This window comes from Dermacentor andersoni, chromosome 4, assembly GCF_023375885.2.
Source record: "Dermacentor andersoni chromosome 4, qqDerAnde1_hic_scaffold, whole genome shotgun sequence".
NCBI classification, from domain to species: domain Eukaryota; kingdom Metazoa; phylum Arthropoda; class Arachnida; order Ixodida; family Ixodidae; genus Dermacentor; species Dermacentor andersoni.
Window position 1 is genome coordinate 12,086,512 of NC_092817.1, and position 27,851 is coordinate 12,114,362.

General features: G+C 41.5%; 1 protein-coding gene across 6 annotated transcripts in view; it reads right to left on the reverse strand.

Moving 5' to 3' along the window:
* Nucleotides 1-4,420: 4,420 nt before the first annotated feature.
* Nucleotides 4,421-27,851, reverse strand: part of gig (TSC complex subunit tuberin) — a 134,246-nt gene continuing 110,815 nt past the window's right edge. For 3 of the 6 annotated variants that reach the window (XM_055073382.2, XM_055073384.2, XM_055073383.2), the window contains 6 exons: nt 26,575-26,647; nt 20,015-20,282; nt 12,347-12,486; nt 9,311-9,389; nt 8,011-8,105; nt 4,421-4,597 (listed from right to left, as the gene is read on the reverse strand). In XM_055073382.2, coding sequence (XP_054929357.2) covers nt 4,451-4,597; nt 8,011-8,105; nt 9,311-9,389; nt 12,347-12,486; nt 20,015-20,282; nt 26,575-26,647 — 802 coding nt within the window. In that variant the 3' untranslated portion in view covers nt 4,421-4,450. Of the gene's footprint in view, nt 4,598-8,010; nt 8,106-9,310; nt 9,390-12,346; nt 12,487-18,026; nt 18,107-19,937; nt 20,283-26,574; nt 26,648-27,851 lie in introns of those variants that run through there. The other 3 variants (XM_055073387.2, XM_072287741.1, XM_055073386.2) reach the window with 3 other exon arrangements.

The window sequence follows — 27,851 nt, forward strand, 5'->3', positions numbered from 1 at the left end:
AAGAAAAATTCGTCCTAGTCCGGGACTCGAACCCGTGACCACCGCCTTTCCAGGGCAGCCGCTCTACCATCCGAGCTAACCAGGCAGCTCGCAGATGGCAGGGCGAAGTCGAATTTGTCAACAACTCGAAGCAAAAGCAAGAGTTTGATGTAATAGTTCTGCGGAAACCTGCAAGGTGGAGAGAAGTAATTAATAAAGGGAAAATCTGACATACACCCATTCGTAGCAATTGCTACAAAGGCTACAATTGCTCTCCAACTTGCGGGTTTCCGCAGGACGATTACATCAAACGCTTGCCTTTGCTTCGACTTGTTGACAAATTCGGCTTCGTCCTGCCATCTGCTAGCCGCCTGGTTAGCTCAGATGGCAGAGCGACTGCCCTGGAAAGGTGGTGGTGCCGGGTTCGAGTCCCGGACCAGGACGAATTTTTGTTCAACTGCGAGGCTTTTCTTTCGAGGAACCCGTATGGGTTTCTTTAGTAGCAATTGCTACGAACAGGTGGATGTCTGATTTTCCTTTTATTAATGGCTTTAATTGGTAAACCGTGCTGCATTTTGGCTTTCACAAAAAGCCACGCCTTCTCACCATGACCACAGATTGAGACCTAAAGCATTTTTCACAGTCACTCCTTTTATAGCACTGTGCTTCTCTTGTCATCAAACGCTTATCAAAATATAGAAATTCACATTGCAAAGACACATTTGACATATTTATTGCTTTCACTGAAAACAGTTCTAAAAATCCAGACTTAATTCTCTCAAGCTTTAAAATGCTTCTGCATTCCAAGAAGTCATGTGATCTACAGACAGTTTCTTCCTTACTGCTGAAAATGTGCTCATTCTCTGTGGTTTCCTGTTTTACCTCCTTTTATCTGAGAAAATAATAGTCGCAGTGTTTACTGTGATGTATAAAATTTCAGTTTAATCATTAAAAGCCAGAATAATAAGGGGATCTGAAGAAGGGCCTGTTTTTTTGTTGTTGGTCACAAACATATGAAAAAACAGGGAAGTGGCACTGGATAACATTCCTAGGGCTTGCGCACAAATACCCAGAAAAGTGGATGAGAGAGTAAGGCACTACATGCGCACTGCAGGGGTTCGTCTCCCACCTATGGCAAGTTTTCTTTCTGTCCACTTTATTTTCCTTTACCTTATTCGTACATTCCTAAACATTCCTAATAAACATAACAATTGACTTCCCTCATGCTTTCTCTCACCTCATTTTCTGTATGCCAAAATATGCACTCTCTGGGCACTGTTTGCAGACTAGCAAAGGAATTCGATTCTCCTACACCTTTCCACAAGTTGTACACAACAACCTGTCTTCTTCAACTTGAATATGCGTCGATTGCCTGGAATGGCATTTCTAGATCCAGCAGTGACATTAGAGAATGGGTCTAGAAAACGTTTGTAAGCAGATATCATCACTGACACTAGACCTTGTTCTAGCACTGTTGGATTATTGCCACTGCTCTTACTTTGCTGCCGTGTGTAATCTGCTGCTTAATCACTCTGACCCGTCATTTTTTTTTCTAACTCCTTTGCGGTATTCTCACCTGCCCCGAACTCTTCAGCTGATTCATGTTTCGTATTTCGCGCGAGATCACCAGGGAACAAAAACCTTTTCATGCTCCTGCCTGTCATCACCGAACCTCTACCATCCACAGAATACCAAGTCTTTATAACGCTTATTTTCATAATCGATGTTTTTCGTTCGTCACTGTCATTGTACTTTTCCAAGATTTATGTTCTTCCTTTATAGTTTCACATGATGTTCAACTGCCTTTCTCCTCTTTATTTTGTACTTGCCTTGCATTTTGTTTATGTACTCTCCTTTTTTGTTTTTTCTCGTATTATGCATTGGTCTCACTTTATTTTTTTATTTGTATGCATGTACCAGCATCCTGATCTTAGGGTTGTTCCTGGGCACATAGAAATGACTGATTGAGTAACTGATTGACTAACTTCCCCTATACTTTCTTTGACTTCATTGTCTATTTCCTCTTATGGTTGTGAGCTTAACTGTTAGTGTTTTGAATGGGAGCAAGCAGAAATAGTTGATCAAATTACTTTTTAATGTTCATTTCAAACAACAAAATTAAGTGAACAATAGGAATAACTTTTAATTTTATGCAAATAAATTTTGTCATATGGAGAATGTATGCCCTGCCCAAGGTTTTAGCTTCACTAAATTGGACCATGCTAGGAAATTGCCATAGAAACCTGTGCAAAGGCCACACTTTTTTCCTTGATTTTGATGAGGTGCCACCCTTGCATGGGACTGGACCATTTGGTCTAATTTTCCCACTATGAGTATGAAATTTGCCATAATCCTCCACGATCGCCCACCACCACAGAAGTGAATGCTATCCTTTTCATGATGAATTTATCTATTCATTCATACATGCTGTGCACTTGGCCACTCATCTTTGCATCACAGCCACTGTCAGAAAATCCAGTGCTACGAGTGCTTTTGAATATTGAAGGCTTAAAGAAAGGCGTAACCATTTCTCACACATGAAACCCAAGATTTCATGCCATTACTTCTTTGCTACCTATTGTGGCAACAGGGAAAAAAATTTTTTGAATTTTGTGTTGATATTTCTTTGAAAGAGCTGATGACACCCAGATGACAATGTGCGGCTGTATGATCATTCTCCGATTCCTATTTGTAACCACTTAAAACTACAAAAACACCATCGAAAACAAACTGTTAATCTCTCCGTCAGGAAGTAAATTTGTTTAAGTAGTCTGATATTTTCACATGGAGTTGCTACTCGTAAATAAGCTGCAGTAAACTTGAATGCACAAGATGCACTAAGGCACTTCTTAAGAAATGTGTAGAAGCTGCATATGCAAATGCCACCACCACTCGAAAACATCTATGTATACGAGGCAGTCCTGAATGAGCAAACATCTATTGCAGGCCTTGCAAGAAAAGGTGCAAATACATTCCCCCCCATCTCCCCACCCACCAGAAATATTCCTGGCTACGCCACTGTAGGCAATCTACATGACTTTATCATCATCATCAGCCTGGTTACGCCCACTGCAGGGCAAAGGCCTCTCCTATACTTCAACTACCCCAGTCATATTTAATTGTGGCCATCTTGTCCCTGCAAACTTCTTAACGACTGCATATCTTCATTTAAAATGTTCAAGTCTGCCTATCAGTGCTTAATGAGGCCTTGTGATTATTTATCTATTCATTTATTTACAATATAATGTGGTCACATTGGACCAAACAGCTGGTTTACAGAAACAAGAATAGAAGCGCTTGACATACAAGTTGCAATTGAACTCGAAAGTAGACATCATACAAAGTGACAAAATATGAATATTTTTTAAACATATTGCAGCAAAACGGTAAAAGAGCACAAGAATTTCTGAACAAGTATTTTAGTAGCAGTAAAAAACAATACAGATGTGCACTTGTACAATATATACGTACAATGGCAGCAACACTAAAATGCAGTGAAACATCAGCAACTGTAACTGCAAAAAGAGAAAGAAAGGCAGCATTTCAGTACACGTGCTCCAACCAAAACAAAATGAACATAGCCAAGCATGTCAGAAATTTGGATTTTAAGGCACATTCAAAAACAGCTACAGTTTCTGATGAAACATTCGACAGGAGGTTGCAGTCACGGAAAAAATAAACATTTCAAAGCATGCCTTCTACAGAAAAAGATCGTGCATATGGCAATGTTGCAGGGTGTGCAGTTTGAATGGCTGAACATACGCATTCCCATGAAATTTTAATCAGCCTTTGCATCTTTCCTTGAAATTTTAATGTAATAGAAATATTCTTTTGAAGCATCAGAACTGAAGGCGAGAGTTCTTTTTGACACTTTTTAAAAATGAAACAAACTGCATGTCGTTAAACTATTTGAAGTCTGTCTGTCTTCTAGAAAAGGCCCCATATCACACTAGCATACTCCAGTTTAGGCAAAACGTGTCTTGTATACTAAAAGCTCAACCAAAGAAGGCGCTAACTTCAATTTATGTCGGAGAAAGCCTAGTTTAGAAGATTAATTTTGCTGGTCATCCAACTACACGACTGTTCTTGCATTCCATCCCTTTTCGAATGCACTTAACAGTGGTATGTGTCACCTGCACTTTCCTTTAAGTGCCTGGAATGCATAGCTTACCAAATTCCTATGCATTTCCAGAACAAACACAATTGTTTCTTGTATGATTGGAGCCTAGTTGCCCTTGTCAGACATGGTGAGAAAATACGAATTCTGAGAAAAGTCAAGTAGCTCTAGAATCACTCGGAAATTTAACATTTCCTATGGCTGGTGCCAAATCTTTTGCTTGAGGATTGTCACCTCTACACTAGCAATATATATATATATATATATATATATATATATATATATATATATATATATATCAGATGCACAAATATTGAAGGCAAATACAAAATCATGCACTGTTTTATTTGAGAATTAGAGGTCTGCTAGGTCATCCGGTTGAGGCTCACTGCTGCGTTCCACAAGTCGCAACCGCAACCGCTCCAAGTGCTGTAGCCGCTCGTGCCAGTTGTTGACATAGGAACTGCCCGCTTTTGACCGGTGAAAGTTGGTACAGGCAACCTGCAAAGCAGCAGATGTAGTGCTGGCACAGAGTAGTACTTCGACCCCCCCCCCCTCCCTTCTAATAATTAACATTCTTTTCATGCAATCTGCTGAAACCTTTCACAAACACACAGCAAGAAGACGCTATAAATACAAATCGCCACTGTATGCACTATCTACAATCCTGCAGAGGAGGCTAGCAGGGTTTCACGGAGAGAGCATTTTCACATACATCCTCCATGCGTAGGTAGCCTTTGAGGCTGAGCCTACATTCCACACATAGCAGGCAATGCTACAAGGGCTAAAGAAACTTTTCTCATTGCTCCCATTCACGAGCATAAAATGGTGCATCACACATGAAAGTTATAGATACACGTCATGCAATGCAACATAAGATTAGCTCTCATACTTTTATGCTGCAAAACATGGAAGGCGATGCAGATCTGAACTTACCGTATTTTCGCGATTCTAAGCACCCCCCCTCTATTTTCGCGAAAAAGTTAGGAAAAAAGTTTGCATGCGAATCTAAGCACCCCCCTATTTGTTAGGAAGAACGCGTAGCCAAGGCCGCCAAACGCGCTTGCATTGCTCAGCAGACCTGCAGGCACGCGGTCGATGCTTCTGTTGTACGCGTTTCGAGGCCGTCTGACACCGGAGGTGAAGACTAAACTTTGGAACATCAATAGCGACGTGGTTGTGATTCCGGGTGGCATGACGCCAGTGCTGCAACCCCTCGACATTTCAGTCAACAAGCCCTTCGAAACCAATCTCCGACAGGAGTACGAAGAGTGGGTGCGAAACCCTGACCGGAAGAAGACGCCAACGGGAAAGATGCAGAAAGCGTCCCCATCAACTATCGCAAAGTGGATTTCGGACGTGTGGAAGAGGGTCCAAGTGGACGTTGTGGTCAAATCATTTAAGAAGTGCTCGATCCCAAACAACTTCGACGGAACGAAAGACGACCTGTTGCAAGGTAACCTCCTTGACCTGCTGTGGGATACCGAGAGCAGCGGTTCAAGCGGTGCGACGAACTCGAGCGGCAGTGATGGTGACTGAGCATTCACTGCCTGCACCGATTTTTTTTTAATGTTTGCGAAATAAAATGTTATTTCTCGCACCGATCTCGTCGTGATGTCACAGCGAAAAGAGGGAGGGGGTCATTCTAGATTTTTCGAATCTAAGCACCCCCCCTCACTTTGGGCATCGCGATAGTGAAAAAAAGGGGGTGCTTAGAATCGAGTAAATACGGTATTTACTACCACACAAGTGCAGTGACATGTTTCGTCGACCAAGATCAAAACATAGTACATTGCGTACTTGAAACACAAACAATATGAGATTTGGCATAACCTTATGCCCAGAAGTTATAGTTGCAGCATATGAAGTAATTTCATAGAAGGTTTTGCAAATCAAAAATGCATGAAGTGAAACTTTAATGAGACTTCTGTGCACTACATGTGTAGCTCCCACAGTATTGCCTGCCAAATATGAAATGAAACATGCTCAGCTAAACTTAAAAGTGCCCTGAAACACTTTTTGAACATAGAAAGAAAACATTGCAGATCTGTTAAGGAGGCTCCTGTGAACATGTGAGCAAAATATTATTGCACTGCATGCAGCAGGGAATTTACACTCGTGTCAAAAAAGATCACTTGCTGTCGCTTCTGCAATATTGTCATGCAGTGTCATCGCAAGCAACTGCGCCCACAACAGCTACTGGCTGATTTTGTGATCATGAAAACATTCTCAGTAATACAATTATTCCTCATTTGAGTTAAATAAGTGAAAAATATGTGTCTGCGATCTCAAAAAGACAGAAAAACCATTTTATCTTTGCACTGCCGGCCTAAACACAACAGTTGTGCATTGCTGTATCTGCTGCGTGTGGCTTCCGAGGTGAAAAGTTTAGTGTAGATACTGCAGCTGCCACGAGCTGCCTCGCATTCAACCTTTGAGCGGGGCCAGTGGGGCATTGCTCCTTAACCACATGGCTCGAGATTTGACCCACCGTCTCCCGTGTGTAGCTTCCAGCACGCTAGTGGAAATGAAACCAGAAAGCCGCCCATTTGTTCAATAACAATGGCCAACTTCATTTGTGCTCGAGGATGCGAAAAATTTTTGTGGCAGGAGATTCATGAGGATGCAACTTAATCTCATTTTATGAGTACAGTCAAACCCACTTATAACGATACCAGATTTAACAATATATTGAATATAACAACAAGCAGCGGCTGCATCAGTTTTTGTAAATGTTCTATGGTAAAATAGACCGCTTACTGCAATGCTCCCATGCCCTGCTGATTATAACAATTAACTGTGGCTATGGGGTGCATGCTCCGAAAGGAAAACCCTCAGGGAAAAAAATACGAAAGCCTCTTTGTCACCCGCTCAACCCCCCCCCCCCCCCCCCCCCCGCATGGCATGCCTTTGTCGCACTGCCTTGAAAGAAAAGAAGGGAAAAAAAAGATTTTTCATCACACCCCCCCTTGCACTGCGCACCCCGCATGGCATGTCTTCGTCCCACCCCTCTCCCTTCCACACTCTCGTTGACATCCAAGGTGTAGACAAAGGTGGGGGTGCACGGCACAAAATTGGGGTGGTGAAGTGGCTTTCTCTCTTTTTCTGGATTTCACAGTCCTTTTCTTTTTGGCGCAGACACCCAGTAGCCACATTTAATTGTTATAGCCAATAATGCAGCATGGGAATGTTATATAGTAAGTGGTTTATTTTACCATAGAACACAAACAAATGTTCAGGGTAAGGCAGCTGCTCATTGTTAAATCCAAGTATTGTTAAAACTGGTAATGCAATAAATGGATTTGACTGTGCTTCTTTCTGTCTAAATAAAATGTTTGAATGTCTTTCCCCTGAGTTTTTCGTGCAACCAACCGGGTTATAGCAATTATCGGTTATAACAATGGGATTTTCTTGGCACATGAATATTGCTATTTTGGCACTTGAATATTGCTATAAGTAGGTTCGACCGTATTTGGAAAAATGTTTCATGGCCCCTTTAAGTTTTGCTATAAGTAAGTTAATATTATCGGTTAATTATGGGTTATAACAATGGGATTTTCTTGGCACTTGAATATTGCTATAAGTAGGTTCGACTGTATTTGGAAAAATGTTTCATGGCCCCTTTAAGTTTTGCATCCATCCATCCAACCCTTTAAGATTGGAATTTGGTGTCCTTTTAACTATACCCTTACTTCAGGAAATGTGTTGATTTATAGTGCATCTATCTTCTAACATTTTATGCAGTTAACAGAAGGCTTTATGGTAACTGCATGTCTCATTCTGTTGGAGATGAAAAATTCTAGAAAAGAGGACAAATCATTTCCACCAATGCTCCATCTCTCACTTCACTCCCATTTTGCTTGGATGCAGTGAGTGCTCGCACTCTGGTGGATGAGAACAGTGAAGTCACTCACGTTTGCGTGTATTGCTGTCTGGCGCACGTACACTGCCAAGCTACTGTCGGGCACCAGCTGTGGCTCAGGTGGTGGCCGCAGCAGTTCCAGCACCTCTGCACCATACGTCAAGGGACTGTGCTCTTGAAAAGTTTCACTTGAACTAATCCATGGAACAAAAGACATATGGAAGCGTGGTGCCAATGTATGCAGACAATATTCTGAATTTACCACTCTTAGTAACATTTTCTCAAGAGGTGTAGCAACATTTTCGCAGTACACTAACTATCACTTGCTGGAGAAACCATGGCACCATAACAGTTGCTTGCTTGCTTATTTATTTATTTGTTTGTTTGTTTGTTTGTTTGTTTGTTTGTTTGTTTGTTTGTTTGTTCGTTCGTTCCTTCCTTCAGGGCCTGAAGGCATTACAGAGGGGAGTGGGTTGAGCAGTATAAACAAATAAAATACAATGAGTAAAGAATTTAGCCACCAAATGTGACTGAGAGCCAAGGATGCCTGGCATTTGATACATTACCTGGTCATACAAAAAACAAACATAAACAAAAAGTAGTGCTAGCATGATGGCTGCTCAATGTATGCATGAACAGTAAGTGGGCACCATATTGTAACAAATGTGCAGCACTTGATCAATTTGAAGTGATAATACAGTGACCAAACAGTTCAAGACAGCATGGTATATTATGTGGAACTTTTTTTATTTAAGGGCTTCATTTCAAAAGTGTGCTAGCACTAATTGGTCCTGCCAGTTAAATAATGCCACGTGGCACATAAACGTGCCCATGTGAATGTCGCACTTGTCCTTTAAAGTGAATAGCATTCTTTGGCTGTTTCGGCTGTTTCTGTGGTTGGTGGCCAATGGTCGGTGGTCAAACTCGTCAAGAAAAGTGTTTGTTCATTCACTCTCTCGCTCACTCACTCGCTCATATGGGCTATTTGCTTATTTTGATGATCATTGTCAGTGGTTTCTGCACAAGATTGTTTTAAGACTGTCTTTTATGTCACATGTTACCTTTCAAGCCACCCATGAATGTAATGTACATTATTTGTTTGCTTCCTCTTGCTTCAGTGCTACACTAAGAGTATTTTTTACATTCAGCATGATGATGAAGTTTTTCCATATGCTCCGCTCACATGAAACAAAGTTTCACTCAAATTGGCCAGTACAAGGTACTGGACAGAATTAGTGGCTGTTTCTTCGCATCACTTCAGTGGCCATTTTTCCAAGTTTTGCTTACAATCGATGTCCAGTTCTATATAATACACATGCATACATACATTTTTCTTTCTGCCTGTCACTCACCAGGCTTGCCCACCAGAGACACCAAGTTGTGGCCTAGTTTGAGCGGTTCCACAACGACGCACACGCAGTGGCAGTCCCCCTGTAGGAAATGCGTATGTGCACATTTACAGGTGGGGGTGATAGCCTAAAATTAATTAGAAGTATGAAAGGATGATTCAAGTGACAGGAACAGTGCCTCCTAAGAGTACACAATATATGCAGCTCTAGCCAAGGTTATGCTGGATGCTCAGAAAATATTGGAGCATAGTGTCAGACTCACTCCATGTTACATGGTGAATGCACAGGGGCAAAAGAAAGAAGACTAAGTCTTCACATGCGAGTCCATCAAAATGACTGCCTGCAGATTATACAAAGCAGCTTGGCCAACATTATTACACCAAAAGCACTATGTACTTGATCACTAGCACTCAACCTTAAATTTCCATTCTGATTTCTGAACATTACACCTCGAGCTTCATTACACAACACCACAGGCACTAACTACAGCGCAACCTGCACCTTTGACTTGCATGTCATCAAAGAGGATCGGGAGATGCAACTGGCGCTCCTCGACCAGGCACGGCGGACCGCTCAAGCCAGTGGGGCCCTGGACTAGGGGCTCCACCCACTCGCTTTCTGCATTTTTTTTTTTCTTTTAAATAAACGTTTTGATATATATATATCAAAGAGGCGGCAGCCGTGCAATGAAGTTCACACAAATCGTTCATTACAGATAATGAGGCACAGCCACCTTATACGAAAGAATGCAGCACTGCCTGCTATATGTGCAACATACCTAGTAGCTCACTGCACGGCAGCAGTTTGACTAATCAGGTTTAGGGTCGAGATCACGTTGCAAAGATTTTAAGTACAACTACTGTAAAATTGCTCTCAACTGGATATTCATTAGTAGCGTTACCTGGCTTTGAGCAGGGAAAACACGGGTAAGGTGAGAAATGGAAATTCAAGACGATGAGCAAAACGAGAGCAAGGTAAAAGCGAGAGCCAACGTTTCGACAGGTGGACTTGTCTTTCTCAAGACGACATATGCTTTCCTTGGCACAGTATATACAGGTAGAGTTCTTTTAAAGGGGAGAGAGGGTAAGAAAGGTGGGTGAGGCAAGGACCGAGGGTGTGTTAGCGGCGATGGTGTAGATTTTAAAAGAAAGATGTGCTATTCAACGTCGGTGGAGGAATGTGAGAGAGTCGTGCCAGCTGGCCATGTGTTTTTTTGGGGAAGGGGCCTGGACGACAGGGGAGGGGGGGGTGATGCTACACCAACCTATGACTGCATGGCACAAACAGCACATTTTCAAAGCCAGTGTATAGCTCAAGAAAGGACTTCATTATTTTCCCTGCTAATACAATTCTAGCAGTGAAAGTTATAGTGTGTTGTACACACTAGGAAACATACATGCAAATGAATGCATGTATTCATTCTAGAAACATTGCATATGACTTCCTGTAGCTGAAGTCTCGTAACCAGCATCATGCTGATTTATTTACTTTATTTATTTATGCCCTGATTGCAGGGCTTTACACAAGAGGCAAATTATTGCATTTCACATTCAATTTTTTCCAGTGACTGCATTAAGATGGTGCAAGCTGGAACAGTGCATAACATTGCTAGGAGACTGCTGTAGTGTTTGCATGTCTGTATTAAAAAAAATTTCGGTGCACACAGTAGCTCCCAAATTGGTAAACTGGCTGATGCAAGACATGTGTTGAGGTAATATGACAATAGAGTGGTCATGTGGAGCAAAGAACGTTTTGTGAAAGACAAAATAGAGCGGCTTCATGACACGAGTCTGTTGAGGAAAGTTAAGCTTGCAATTTGAATTCTGTAGCACTGGTGGTGAATGAAAACAAAATATTATAGTGAACACAGGAAAACACTAGAAAGGCATACAGGACGAGGTTCTGTACAACACAATATTGAATTTAGTCTTTTAGAATCGTTTGTATGATTTGCTCTCCTGATCTGCCTGGCATGATGGCTTCTATGCACAGGTTCCTTAGGTCTTTTTCTTATAAGCAAGGACGCAATGTAATAAAGATATCAGTTGAGACTAGCACTTTGCCCTGCCTCCTTTCTTGTGTTGTTTTGTTTGTGCTAAAATCTATTATGTATATGCACCTACGTACTGGTCCATTCATGCACTCTGGTGAACAAAAACTTACAAAGCAAGCCCTGTCATGTGATTCTGAACAACACATTCAACAATTTTGCAGTAATTTACAGTTAACTCTCACTTGGGCGAACTACAAGGGACCCAAGGAAATAGTTCACTTAATTGAATGTTCGCTAAGCTGAATATTCACTAGAATATGGAGCAGCATAGGGCACAGCAGATATCGAGTCAAAAGTGTGAAATGCAATTTATAGAGTTATGTACATCAATATATATACGAAGTGCATGACAGGTACATTGCTGCCTATCTCATATTGAAAAAAAGAAATTAATTTTCATTTGCACTGGTGTTCTTAAAGCGCAAGAAGTAAAGCTGTCCAGAGAGTCTATGCTTTTGTGCACTTCCTCTGGCACAGCTTGTTGCTGAGACACGAAGTCTCGCAACTTTCTGAAGTATCCTACAGCCTCAGCTAGAATTACAAAATTTGAATCTGCCTCTGCCATTGCATCTTTGTCGTTGCACTCTTCTTCTTCAGGACGAACACTGGAAACCATATCCAGATGTGATAGTTCAGCACAGGTCACTATCACACTGCACATAGCTGCCGCTGGAGACATGATTTGAGGGTGACGGGCATCGGCTACGCCAGAGCTGCAGAGCGCAAAACGTTGTTTAACTGATTTCAAAAATGAGCTTGGGTCCACCGATCAAGTTCGCTCAACTGAAATATTCGCTATTCAGAAATTCGTTTAATTGAAAGATTTTTGCATTGAATGGATAGCCGAATGGATAGCCTAATGGATAGAAACTGCCGGGGATTTTCTAAAAGTTCGTTAAACTGACATTCGTACAACTGAGAGTTCACTGTGTATGACAAGCCGTGTACAGTGATCAGGATGACATGCACCGGTGAAAACAACGCACCCGAATGGTGGCCAGGCCATAGGGCTCGCTGCTCTCATTGTACACAATGTGCACGTAGTCATTGCCAATGTGGCGCTTCTTGTTGCCTCGGTGCCGATCGTTTTCTACATTAGGCATCAGTGTGGCAACGTGGAAAACCACTGCAGCAGAAAGAAAATAGTGTTCCACACCCCATCACAGCAATCAGCAGTCGCATACAAGAGCTGCATCACAGAAAGCACAAGTAAAACATACATTAAAATATGGACCCAAATCCCATGTTTCCTGGACCATGGCTAGTTGTAGCTAGTACTTGCAAAAATAATAAACATGTTGCTAATACCATAATAATCTTCAATGTACCGTATTAAGACCCCTTTTTAAACAGTGTTGAACTTGTGTCCAGCTAAACAAGTTAATGCCTTGAAAGAGGGTTATCTTTCTATGCAAAGACAGGACAACTGAATAGACAAGACAGAAGAATGCTGAATGTAATTTGCAAGAATATACGGTTGGGTAAGTGGGTTACGCTGGAAGGATGTCCAACCAACTCGCCCAACTGTATGCCTTTGAAAGAAAGTGAACACCGTCAGTGAAGCACAATGTTTATCGAAAACCTTATGGAACTTGAAAGTAACAGCACTAAAAGATAGGACAATGATGAGAGGAGACAAACATTGCCATCATCCTACTTTTCAGCATTTAGCTTCAAGTGCCATAATGTGCCAACCAGTCCAATTCGTCATGTTACTGCATGGCGTATCTGTTCATGTACCGCACTTGAAGCTGGTCAAATGTGATACTTGTTGCAAGCTGTATGCATTGTATGTTCAAAGGTAACATACGAGTCAATAGCTTGCATCTTTGAAAAAAATTGTGTAATATTCAAATTTTTGCATATTAAAAGTTACCTATGCTCTGTTATGATACTTTTATGCATTTAAAAAGAAAGGCAAAATTTGAGCTAAAATATGGCAAGGGATGCTTTTGATCTTGCCATGGTGGCTAGAAAAACCAGAAATTCCAACATGCTTGAGTGTGTAATTTGACACAATGGCACCAGTAACCACTGCAGTTGAACCCGGAAGGAGAAAAGAAGCTACATCTAACTTCATATTCTAACACAAAGCTACCAAGCAAGATGTATATTTCTTGTGTTTTTTGCACATCCTTAACTTATTGCTTCACAAAAGCTTGCAAGCGTGCTCTTCAACTACAAGAGCTATTACTATTCCAGTTTTTTAAGTACGAAACAGACACCTTTTACCATTAATTTATTCATAATACGAATATCTTTAATCTATCTATTTTAAAATACTATGTATGCATTTCCCACAGCCGAGTTCCAAATACAAGCATTTAAAGTTACCAAATCTGAAATTCCCATCATTAATAGTCAAATTTAAATGCATGTCGAATTCTACACTCTTGCGCTGCAAGAGGTGCAGACTCTTTGAAATTTATGGTGTATTCCACCTTGCAATAATAGAGAACACAGATATATCCATCGGCTTGATTCAGTGATGAGCAAGAAAGACACCATTGCACCTTTGCATTTGCCACTGCAGCTGAAAACAAACTGCACACTAACACCCTAACAGATTTTGGCCTATTAGAGCAACAATATCTAGTCACTCGGGAGTAAAAACTTACAACTATGATTCCTTTTACAACTGTTAAATAAACAAAATGGTAACCATATACTCAGTCATAATGGCTCACAACAGCCATACCATATCGCAGACCAAAAATTTATAGAACAAGATTTCTAATGACAGACATGTGGTTCTAGGGTTATTTCTCGCCATGCAAGCTTAAATTGGAATGGCAGTAATCGCTGCCAAAACCATTCAAGTGACGCCAGCTGGTGAGTGAATGCTGGAGTGGTATGCTTGAATGATCACTTTTGGGCATACTTTCACTTTCTTAACAATTCATGTGACTAGCTCTGGACGCATCGGCGTCTATGTGCAACACTGTTCCTGGCACTGTACCAGGAATGCTGTCGCTTGTTGAAACCTGATGCATCCAATACCAGTCACACGAAATCAACAAAAGTGAAGGTATACCCAAAAGCAATCGCTCAGAAATGCAGCTCCAGATGGACAGTTATTTGTATTTTTCAAGAGCACTACTACCGTAACTAACATTTAGATAACATAATCTTGAGTGATAAAGGAATCTAAAAATGCAAAAATCTGAAAAAGTGTCTTTTATTGAAACTGTGTGTCACTGGCCACAGCATTTATACCAAGCTAGATATCTTTCATGCTACCTGAAACTGTGCCCAACAACCACTTTTCACCAGCACTAGTTTTCTTCCATATGGATATGACTTTTGCACCACAGGAGAGGCCTGCATATCACCTGCCACACACGAGAAATACATGAAGCGATTCACCAGCGCCCCATGATGCAGTGAACATGCCAATAAAGGAAAATGCTTTCAGTTTATACAAAAACTGTAAAGCAACAAGAGCTGTAAAATTACAAAACAGTGTCAACAGGTTGTAAGTCTGTGTGGCATAAAAAAAAATCTACCTACTTTTTTCTTCCTTTGTTCTAAGACACAAAACTGATGGTTGTTCTATATAAGAGCGATTGGTTTCCTCTGCACTTGTAAGTAGCGGTGGGCCCTGCAAGATCATGTGGCACACACTCAAATACAGATGTGCACGGTTTCTAAGTCATTCTTATTGCATTACATTACTGTCTGCTAGTTCAAACTATTTGTTTACTTCTCTCATATGCGAAACCTGAATAGTCATGTAACTCTGCACCCTCCCCCCTCTCTTCATACCATTTCCAAACAACTAAAGAATTTTTCTTTTTTCGAGAAACGTGCCTTTCTGAGCAGCACTTGCCCTCAACTAATGTAGACTGCACTAGTGACATGTATGCTTCACTAATCTTTCCTTAAGCTTCAGGGGGTGCCCACATCAGCACCACGTAGATGCAAAACAGTACACAATAACCATAGGTTGTGTGTTCAGACAGAATTTCGCAAGACCAACTGCATGCAGGTGGAAGAGGATTCAAGCAGCACACAGTGCACAGTTGTCATGCCCAATTCCTACCCAATTGCATCTCCATAAAACGGTTAAAAAAAACAGGCACAGTGCAAAGCATTGCAGCCAATGTGGACAAGCACAACAGAAGTGAAGTGGAAGCCAGGTATCTGACATACCAGCTAACACAATAATAAAAAAACAAATCTGAGGATTTACGTGCCAAAACCACAACCCGATTATGAGGCTCGCACGTAGTGGTGGCCTCTGGATTACTTTTGACCACCTGGTGTTCTTTAACATGCATCCAACGCACAGTACACAAGCGTTCTTGCATTTCACCCCCATCGAAATATGGCCACTGCAGCTGGCATTTGATCCCGCAACCTCATGCTCAGTACACTGTTAAGCAAAATTACACCTTTTGGCTCGTATCTTGCCGCGCAGCAATAATCGTCATCTGTCTTGCCCGCATTTCCTTTCTTTAAGGCCACAAGCCTGTTACTTCCAAGTCACGAATGGCAGGCATGTTATCAGCATGACAGAGCATTCTCAACAGGAAAGTAGCGAGCACAGCGTTTTCAAGAAAGAAAACGCAAGCAAGACAGATGACGATCGTTGTTGTGTGGCAAATATACACCCCGAAGGGTGTACATTTGTTTAAGAGTGCAGTGCAGTGCTATAGCCATTAAGCCACCACGGCAGGTCTCAGTCCCACAGCAGGTAGTTAGTATGGCCTCTTTCCTTAACTCTTTCCATACCGTGGAAAAAATAGGCATTTTTTGTAGGTTACACCAGATTTTCTTTTCTTCTGAAGGAACTACTGCACTCAATATTTTATGTAATACATAAACAAAAAGCAGATGAATGCACTTTTAATGCATAAAAAGATGTATGTCATAAAAAAAGATATAAATTGCCAGAATCAAGATTGTGGTACAAAATTGAACAATGTTTGCAAAGACACGCTTGTATCTACTAAGAAAATTATGTAAAAAAATTTTTTTGAGATATACAAAATTTATTGCCGTCTAATAGGCACTATATAAAAAAATCAAAATTTTTCACTGATCAGGTATTCCACTACAAAAATCTGACTGCATGCACTACAGTTGGTAGCGCCGGGCTGTGGCCGCCGATGTTCCGGGCTGGTTTGTGTCATCGTAGCTCTCAGAGTCAAGGTCTGACGCAAAGGCAGCATCCTCAGACTTGCAGCTGCTCGATCCATCGATAAAACCGGCCACAGACGCAGCAGAATCATGAAATCTGTCATCTTGCGAAGTGCGCGCGCTGCTCCTGTAGGCAGCCATTTTTGCTTTCCACTTTGACGATCACGAAACTTCGAAGCACATTCAAAAATTACCGCCTGGTGGGAAAAAAATTAAACTGCTTAGAAAACAAAAATATATTTCTCCTCCTTCACGTCCAACAGCGCAGTGTGTCCGTGAGCGGCGCAGAAGGTCTCAAAAGTGGCATTGGGTGCAGTAGGGAAAGAGTTAAGCGTCACTGCATGTAAGGGTGCTTTGCAGTAATGAATATTAGGAGTACACTTTAATTTTCTGGCTGATGTACTGGTTCTCTCAGGCTCTAACAATGACAGATGCTGCCAACCATTGTGTTTTATGTCACTGCAGACAATGCAGAGCTTGATCTATTCTGAACACACGTAAACATAGTGTTAGACTGCATGCACCACAAAATACCAACTCTGTACGTAATTTGAAGTCAAGTTGGAATACTAGTTGTGTATAGTACCTAGAACACCTACATATTTATGCAATGTACAGTAGCTCAAGCACTTGCATCACAATGTGATTGGTGCAGACCAAAGCAGCAGCTAGTCCAGTCTATTGTTTCCGTCTTTTAACACCTGTGGTCTGTGCTTTGAATAAGTAACAGCAGCCTTTGATACTGCCTTTACTATTAACACAAGATTTTGTAAACTACCTTCCGTATTTCAATATATTAGAGGTGTTCGAATAGCAAAATTTTCTGATCAAATGAAGTACAAATATTTGAGAATATCAAACCAAATATTGAATATTTTATCATTCATAAACCAAGTGCAACATAAACAATTCAGGGAATATCTTTTGCCCAGGCTAACTTTTCTTTTTTTCAGAGATTAATGAACATAAATTAATTTCCTTGAAACTGAGGCATTACATTTACAAATCTAACTCCACTATGTGAACAGATATTCCTACTCAGCAAGCAGCAATAGATACAGCACCTAAGTGGACATGCTCACCATGTTAACATACAGTTTACATAAAATGCCTACTTTTTCTTTTACAAGCTTTGCAAAAGTCTTATGTACCATGGGCATAAATTGAAACATGAACAGGAAAAAGTGATCAGAACAATGGTTACATGTAATTAAATTGGAGTGCAACATGCAAGTGCTCTTTAGCTGGCTTCTGTTGCAGTTGCAAGCATACATTTTGGAAGTAAGCTCACGATAACAAATGCAGGTGAACTGCAGGTGAAATGCAATTGCAAATGCATTGCAAACAGTCTTAACATCTTTCTACTGAGCCATGCCCAGTTTCAGTTTGAGGCACCAGCCTTGTATGTAATGTGCCTCACTGCTGCCCATGTGAATAGGCACAGAGCAAAGGCCATACACTAACGCATCTGCACTTAAAACGTTCATACTAGCTTACAGGTAAGCGAAAAGGATAGACGCTCACAAAGCAGTTCAGAAGCGTGAAGCTCATGAGAAGCAGAAGGAAGATGCCACGGGTCGCAAAGTGGCTTGTAAGCAAGAGGCCTGAAAGAAGCAGAAGGGTGACATCGAAGCAAAAGCTTGAGAAGTGCCTTCATAGAGAGCAGCTCACAAGAAGTGGATGAACACCCATTTGTTCCCCAGGACATTAAAGAAGCATGTGCATTGCTAATCTGGCTATAGAAGTGGGTGTCACTCAAATTCTGCAGAACAGCCTGCACTGGAATGTGTGTATACATACAACACAGTTGTCATTTTGTTGGGAAGCAATCCCCATGCAATGCCAATTGCATGGGGATTGCTTCCCAACAAAATTGAGGCAGTCCCAACAAAATATTGAGGCAGTCCCCATGCAATTGGCATTGCATGGGGACTGCCTCAATATGGGAGCTATATTTCACATGTGTAGCAGGACGATTTACAACTTTCTCATGCAGTGCCTGAACTTAGCACTACTACAATTGCACCTGTGAGCTCTGAAGTGTACATTTAGCTGAAGATAATAGGCAGGCACAGCTTTGTAAAGAAAAAACAAACTGTGTAAATGTGACATTGCTGTCAGCTTATAAAGCAGAATCTCTTTAGGAAATAAATGGTCCCATTGATCAAGCTCGTGTGTTTGTAAAACAGAATATTTCACTGTGCAGTAACACACAAAAACTAACACATTCTGTGTGCAATAAAAACTTCAAGGCAGTTTACCAGTGCAATACAAAGAGACTCAGGAATGCTTAAGTCAGCTTAAACTTGCAAGCATTAAAAATTTACAACATCTTATAAAAACCTGCTATGTTAGAAAATACAAGAATTTTGTGATGAGAACTGTAGGACCATCAGCTTTTGTCAAAATCATGTACATTTACATAGTTTGGAAGCAATGTACAGAATAAGGTGCTATTCCCCATGCAAGTGTTGCACAAAGCAGTGGTATTTCTATGGTGGTGATGAACAGTAGGTGACAAGCAGTGAGTAGAGAAGCAAACAAACATGCTACGTTGATGTGACGAGTGAACCAACCTGACGCTGTGCGCTGCTCAAACCATGCCTCAGAAGTACACAATGAAAAGACAAAACAATGCTCTTAAGCTTGCCTGGGTGCTATCCTGTTATGCCTGAATCAGTTTTTGACAATACAACCAATTTAACAGCAGCGCTAAATGAAGGCCCCATAGGGACTGTAACGCATGTTTGTGAAAGCCTTTGTTGCCAGTTTTGCTGCTCTTGCTTATGCAGATTCCATATTGCCAGAAGTTAACCTAGAGTAGCACAAGCCTAATGAACATTACGTTTGGTGTAAAGCCTGCCCAACCAGGACCCAAAATCCCTCCTTTCACGCTCTGCACTTATAATAACCAAATGTGTGGTTCTGTGAAAACTGGGCAAGTATCCCTATTCTGGCAGAGAATCGGACCTATTGTGTTTACAGTAGACATGATATATTTTACTTGTGAGCCAGCACTGCCTATAAGTACTGGCAGGGGATGGTGGAACTTGATGCACTTAACGACATTCAATGCCATTTTAATAGCAGGAAAGCGAGTGCATGTGGTTGTTAGGTGAACTGCATGATTAGCTCCCAAGATAGAGAAGTGTGCCTACCATGAACTTTTGTCTGCAAAGTTTGGTTGGTTACACATTGTGCTACTCTGGTAAACTAGCAGGTCAAGGTAGCCAATGGGACAGTATAGTATTAATGGACAAGGGCAGGCAGAGGCATGGCAAGATTGTGATTGGTGAAAATTTCATGGCTGCTCAATACCATGCTGATATCCATTCTGGCACCTATGCGGCTTCAGCCCCAGGTCAACTGCGATAGGTCAGGAGGACAACACACTGTGAGCCCAGGAGGTCGCTGACTGCATGCATGCTCACGCACCAGGGCATCCACAAGCAGTTGCAAAGGAAGCTGGCAGGCGAGGAGGAGGAAAAGAGGGAGGTGATGGAGCTGCTTGCCCTGGGTGACGTCATCCTGCCAGCAGAGGCAATGGGTGCCGTCCTCGCCCGTGCAAGCCAGGCCACCCAAATAAGTGCGCCGAGGGTCCAGCTCCGACAGGCGCACCAGCGAGCCAAGCCCTCGTAGCAGTGCAGTGTAGCGCACAGACCCATGTGTGTTGGACAGGATGCACTGCTCCTGGCCTGACTGGCCTGGTCCGACATACAGGAGGCCCATCCTGTGGGTCTCGTAGGTCAGAATGTGGTCAAACACGCCCACAGATCGCTCCTGCACGCGTTGCCACAAGATTTGTCAAGACAGTGCTGGTGCCTTGCATGCAATACAACATCTCGTGGGCACCTTCCAACATGTCGGCCTTCACCAGTTTCAACGCCATTGTTCCTTCTAACTTCATAATGGCTGCAGTACACTTGAACTTCAGTTGGAAATTATCAAGCCTAGAAAACTGTGATGCTGCAGTGTGCAAAGGATACAAACATATATCCTCAACTGTAAAGCGTTCTTTCTGAGAAAACCGTATAGGTTTCCTTTGTAGTTTCATGCTACTTTTTCCCCTTCATGATACTTTCTCCACCTTGCGGGACTCTGCAGAACTGATTTGCCATATATATATGAGAAAGGATCATGAAGAAGGATGAAACAACGAAGGAAACACATACGGGTTTCTCAGAAAGAACGCATTACAGTTGAGGAAAAATTTGTCCTGGTCCGGATATATATATATATATATACACACACACGCACACTCACAGTTGAAACTCGATTCAATGAAGTGATGACCATGCTAGAATAATTTTGTTAAATAGGGAAGTTTGTAAAATTGAGAAAGGGATTTTTCGGTCCTTAAAATTCTCAAATTGTAACGTAGCGACACCCAAAAGCTACCGCATTATTGTATTTGCTGTTAACCGTCACATTTCTTGCGTCCAATTTTGACCGTGAATTATGGCGGCCCTTTCGTTTGAGCACTTTCCTTTTCTTCTTGGAAGGCTTCATGTCCGAGCGATGCAGGTCAGGCAAATGGTCACATGAAGTTGTGACAGGCTGCTGATATGCAAACAAGCGGAGACCGAATGCAGTGATTCTGCGAGCAGGCCGCGCAAGAAAGTTGCGAGGAGATGATCAGCGCCATCTGCCGCATAGACCATGAAATAACTAAAGCAACCACCGCTCGCCCTGGCGCCATTTGGTATGTAAGAGCGCTACCGACTGCCGAGTACATTATTCTATGCATTGGCACGGCGTGCAGCATTGCCAAAATAAAGCTACGGCTGTGACTAGGGCACCTAGATGTTTTGAGGCAATATAGTTAGAGTGCACGCTCGAAGAAAATCCTGTCTCTGTGAAAATTAGAAAGAAATCACTGCTTTTTCTGCTCACTTATTTCACGAAAAGCTTTGTTAAATTGGGTTTTCATTAATAGTTTCATTAATTCGGGTTGATGAAAGCAGTGAACCCTATGGGTACCTGTTGGGGAATAGAAATTTCTTCGTTAGATTGGGAAATTCGTAAAGTCGGGTTTCGTTAGATTGAGTTTTAACTCTTTCTGTCTGTCTGTCTGTCCGTCTGTCTCTGTGTCTGTCCGTGCGTGCACATGTGTGTGCGTGTGTTTGTGTGTGTGTGTGTGTGTCACAAAATATCTGCCTTTGACAATACATTAGGGATATTTCTAGATGAGAGTAATAAATGAGAAAAAAGGGGGGTTAACCGAGGGGCCCAATTTTTATTAGTCATATGTCGTCACAAATGTCAAAAGTCAAATGTCGCAACTTGCATAATTAACCATCTAACATCCATAAATTAGCATATGTATCATTTGTACGCCCTCAGCTTGAGTTCACGTCCCCTATATGGTCTCCCTACCATGAATACTTAATCCGCATGTTAGAAGCCATCCAAAACCGAGCTAGTCGATTTATTTCCCGAAATTACAGCTTCCAGTCAAGCATTACTCAAATAAAACTCGACATTTCCGTTCAAGCACTGAGTAGCCGACGTGACATAGCACTCCTGTCCTTGCTCCATAGATATGTTCACCAAACGAAGCCATCAAACTTGCCACTGGAACGCGCGTCTTGCACATCACGACGACTTTATAATGATTTAAGCGTAACTCGCATTTATGACAACACAAACGCATTTAACTTCTCGGCTCTACCACAGGCGATTCGGTTATGGAATTCGCTTCCTAACAGCACTGTCGCTCAAATGAGCAATGATAAATACAGACAACTACTGAACCTACAGTCTTCATCATAACAAATGTATTCATCTGTACATATGTCATGTCATATAATGCGTGTCACATATGGGTCATGACTTTCTTTTTGTTGTTGTTATTGTTGTTTCAATTTTGTTTGCTTTATGTGCTCACGCTATATACATTTTGCGCGAGTGTTACATCGCTTTTTATATTACAGTGAATTGTACTTTTCATTCCTTTCCCGACAACTCTTTGTATTGCTTTACCGTTTTTATTTGTTACACTATTTTGCAAACACGAGATCATTATCAACATTTTTAGCTCTCATATTTTTTAGCGCTCATATATCTGTTTTCTCTTATCATTTGATCAATGACGCCCCCCTTACTCAATGCTCCCCTTGGGGCCTGTAAGGTACTTTGAAATAAATAAATAAATAAATAAGAAGCCAACAAACACTGACACCAAGGACAACATAGGGGAAATTACTTTGCCTTCACCACAAAAGATCACGTTGTCGTGATGAGGGTCTCGAATCCGGCAACATTGATGCCTTCAGTTAGCATGTGTGGATTTATTGACCAGCTGCCTTGACCAAAAAAAATTATGTTCTCATGACGCCTGCGGCAGAAAGAATGTTCCACATCCACCGCCAAAGTCTGTGAGTGGTGGTGCTGGCTAACACTCCCAGGGTTCTACTAGGACACATAAATATCCAAGAAAGTAGATGGGGAAACGGCGCCGCAGTAGCTCAATTGGTAGAGCATCGCAAGCATAACGCGAAGGTTGCGGGATCATTCCCTACCTGCAGCAAGTTGTTTTTTCATCTATTTTCATTTCCATAAATTTATGATTTCTTTATTATTTCATTTATTAAGCACACGTAATTTCCCCTATGTTGTCCTTGGTGTCAGTGTTTGTTGGCTTCTTATGACAGATTAAAGTATAGCATTTAACCCTGTCAACCACTCAATATTATTGCAGAAGTTAGAGCATAATGGTTTTCTTGGAACAGCGGTATATCTTAATAAATCTCAACTGAGCGCATGTCATCAATACGCCAAATTAAGCAGGTATAAACCCCATCTACAGTTTATTTATTTTGGAGTCCCCCAGTGTAGCGTTCGAAGGCCGATTACTTTACAGTGAGAAACAAAGAATTGATCCTGACGCAGAGGTCAGCTAGGAGTTTGTACAGCTGCGGCAGTGAATGCCCATGGTGTGGTGCTGCAGTGCAGCTTGTGTGGGGGGGGCTGTCACTAAGGACAGCCAGTCACGACTTCACTCGAATGCAGCATTGCTGCTGCTTTCGAGCGAGGCTGTGAGCCAGCAAACAGACCCCTAGTACTTCCAAAGGTTGTAAGAACTTGCTTATACAGCTTCGCTATCTTCGATGTATCATTTGTCAGTTTAACATATCTCTATGAAGTAATTGTTTTTCTTTTTTATATTAATGACATAAAAACTAAGGAGAATTGCAGATACCTTATAGATGCCAACAATTGCTCATGTTCATTGATAGAAGAGGGGCATAGATACAATAAAGCGAAAGACAAGTGCGTTCTGTCAGCGTACAGATACGGAGCCAGTATAATAGTCTCATTCTAAATAGGCTCAAAACTAAATGTGTTTTGTTTTGCACACCAGGCACTCTAGAAGGAATAGATGATCACGCGGCTCTTGGACCATTAAAAATTATAATGGAAAAGTATGTTATAGGTCTAGCTGGGTCACTCCACACAAAATGTTCTAGACCCCTAAAACAACCATCGTCGATTCCCTTGAAAAAGGTTAGGCCAATTGGAGATTACATGAATGAGGTTTTCTCAGAACATTTTTCATGAAAAAAACAATTTTGGATGATGTAAGATGACGTGGTAAAAAATGGACGCAGCATGAAATCAGTGAGAAGAAAACTTTGCATAGGACAAGCCAAGATGTATGCACTGAAAGACAAGGAGGGTAATATCAGCAATTTCGAAGATATAGTAAAAGCAGCAGGAAAATTATTATACCGACTTGTACAGTACTCGGAGCAGCCACGATACCTCCATTCAATGTAGTAATGAACAGGTTACAGAGGCTCGTCCTTTAACTAGCAATGAAATTAGAAGGGCCTTGCAAGACATGAAATGGGGAAAAGCAGCAGGAGAAGACAGAACAGTCAATTTATTCAATAATGAAGGAGAAATCATGCAGGCAACATAAGAAATCATAAGGGCAACACTTCAGTCAACCAAGAGAACAGGCCAGCTTCAGGAAGGGATACTGTACAATGGATCACATCCATGTAATCAATCAGGTAATCAAGAAATCTGCAGAGTACAATCAACCTCTCTACATGGTTTTTCATAGATTACGAAAAGGCATTTGATTCAGTAGAAATACCAGCAGTCATAGATGCATTACATGATCAAGGAGTACAGGAGGCTCACATAAATATCTTGGAAAATATCTACAAAGATTCCACAGCTACCTTGAAAACAAGAAAAGTAGAGAGATATCTATAAAGAAAGGGGTTAGGCAAGGAGACACAATCTCTCCAATGCTATTCACTGCATGCTTGGAAGAAGTATTCAAGCTATTAAAGTGGGAAGGCTTAGGAGTAAGAATAAACAGCAAATATCTCAGCAACCTTCGGTTTGCAGATGATATCGTCCTGTTCAGCAACGCTGAGGATGAGTTACAACAAATAATTGAGGACCCTAAGAGAGCGTAAGAGTGGGGTTGAAGATTAATATGCAGAAAAGAAAGATAATGATCAACAGCCTGGCAATGGAACAAGAGTTCAGGATCGCCAGTCAGCCTCTAGAGTCTGCAAAGGAATACATTTGCCTAGGTCAATTACTCACAGGAGACCCTGATCATGAGAAGGAAATTTACAGAATAAAAATGGGTTTGGGGTGCATATGGCAGACACTGTCAGATCCTGACTGGAAGCTTACCACTATCATTGAAAAGAAAGGTGTACAATCAATGCACTCTACCGGTGTTAATATACGGGGAAGAAACTTCAAGATTGACAAAGAAGCTCGAGAACAAGTTAAGGACTGCGCAAAGAGTGATGGAACGAAGAATGTTAGGCGTAACATTAAGAAACGGGAAGAGAGCGGTGTGGATCAGAGAGATGATGGGGATAGCCAATATTCTAGATGGGGATAGCCAATATTCTAATTGACATTAAGAGAAATAAATGGAGCTGGGCAGGCCCTGTAATGCATAGGTTAGATAACCGGTGGACATTTAGGGTTACAGAATAAACGCCAACAGAAGGGAAGCGCAGTTGAGGACGACAAAAGACTAGGTAGGGTGATGAAATTAAGAAATTTACAGGCGCAAGTTGGAATTGGTTGGTGCACGACAGAGGTAATTGGAGATTGCAGGGAGAGGCCTTCGTCCTGTAGTGGACATAGGCTGATGATGGTGATGAAGAGCTCTGAAATTTTTACAAAGAAGCGAAAGTTGGTTGGAGGCAATTTTTTTAGAATCAAGTGTGAAGCACGTATGACAAGTCTTATTTCAGACTAATCCACTAGCATTATTATTTCATGTGACGTCATAAGTGAACATGGGCAAGTCATTTTCACATTTTGATTTTTGCATGAACATTGTTAATATTCTGGGCACTGGGCAAATTTTCTGGGCACATTTTTTACCCTTTTTCCTGTTATTGTTTATTCCAAAAATAACTTGGTAAAAAAAGTACATTTCATAAAAATTTCTTCCGAATTTGGCAAAAAAAATACAATTTTTTTTACGAGATTCAGACCTAAATTAAGTCATTAAAACCCTCCAGATAAAAGCACATCAGAAGGCTCATTATTTGAACCAACCCCTTAGGAATTGTAATCTACAAGCTTTAATTCGAGTATATATTCTGCTTGAGGCAAGAAAGGATTTTTGAAATCCATAACCAGTCTCACTGGTAAGCACTGCCAAATGATGCTTTCACTGTGGAAACCGTATGAGCGAGACACTGGCTTTTTTTCTGAGATGTGCATGCAACTCTCACCCTTTGCCAAGCAAATGTGTGCTGTGTTGCTTGGCGTCAGTATAAATACACTGTAAACGGTGTATTTTCATCAGTGTATTTTCATCATTTTTGGAGTTCAGAACGGTCAGGTAGTCGAACCTCAGTGTGAGCGTTTTGCAGTGGCAATTACTAGGTAACTTTGCCTCATTCTGTCGGATGCAGAAGAAGAAGAAGAATTGCGTGGTCATTTTTACTCCGCTGTTCCACACGGAACACGTGTAGTGGGCATGCCTGCTTGCAGTATGCCAGTGTAAACAAGTGACAAGTTTATGTTCAGGTGCAGAGGTGACATTAGTAGCAGATGCTACCTTCACTTTACTTACCACATCTGATTCTGGAAGTGGCAGGGCCCGCTCTGTTTGGCCAAGGTTCCGAAACAGGTGCAAGAAGACAAACCTGCACTACCAATGGTGACTATCACACAGAGCTGACTGTTGCGTCAAAATCACAGGCAAACAGCAGGTTACAAAGGTAGATGAAGTTTTTAATTCCCTGCTTTCATGTGCTCCATACTATTCAGCTTATCAGTACTTCCAGTATTGGCAAAAAAAGTATCAGCTTTTGTGCTGATGCTTGCTTTAGGCAAAGAGTGAGCAATAAAACAAACAATGTCTGCTTTTCTAGCAAACAGCACTGGCATTTTGCCATGATGATTACTCAGGCTTATGCTGTTGTAGCAGCCATTTCTAGGCAGTGGTTATGGCTAAGCGCAAAGATGCGACGCCTGGTGCATGCAGATGTACAGTCGATACATCTTCTCATCTCCCTTTCTGCACAACATTTATTTATTTTATTTATTTAAGTCCGTATGAGCTGTTACAGAGTGGAACCGGTAATATACAACAAAATACAGTCAACTATCAGTCATTATCCACATACAATCATATGAAGACAACAGAAAATGCAACTCAAGAAAAATAAAATTTTTAATTTCATTCAAAAAATGTCGAGCTCTCTATGTCAGCAAAATCTTCCGGGCCAAGATTATTCCACTGCTGTAGTTCATCACTTTAAGCAACATTGGTGACAAAAGTAGCTTAACTGCCTGGGAGACAGCAGTAGGGCACAGGACGGTCTTCACTGTCTACACATCTCTCGCAATATGGCCATAACACCAACATTATCGTCTGCTGAAACGTTGTGGCCTAATCCATTTCCAGGTCCATTCCCAGCCTTGATCACCACACACATTCCCTACAGCTACACTTTACTCGGTGTGCCTCATACCATATTGCATTAAATTGCCAACTGAGCAGACATTTACTGCTCCTTAGTGCTTCACCACATGAATTGGTGCCATTGTTTCACAATGCCACTGAGTGGAAGACTACCTGCACAAAGATATAGCCGCACACGAGGAGGATAAAGTTTGTTACAACGAGTAACATGCTGTTTCTTCTACAATATGCGTGCATGCATGTGCTTTTGTTAAATGAATGTTAAAATTAAATTCTGGAGTTTTACGTGCAAAACCACGATCTAATTATGAGGCACGCCGTAGTGGGGGACTCCAGGTTGAATTTGACCACCTATGGATCTTTAACATGCACTTGATCTATGGTACACAGGAATTTTTACATTTTGCCCCCATTGAAATGTG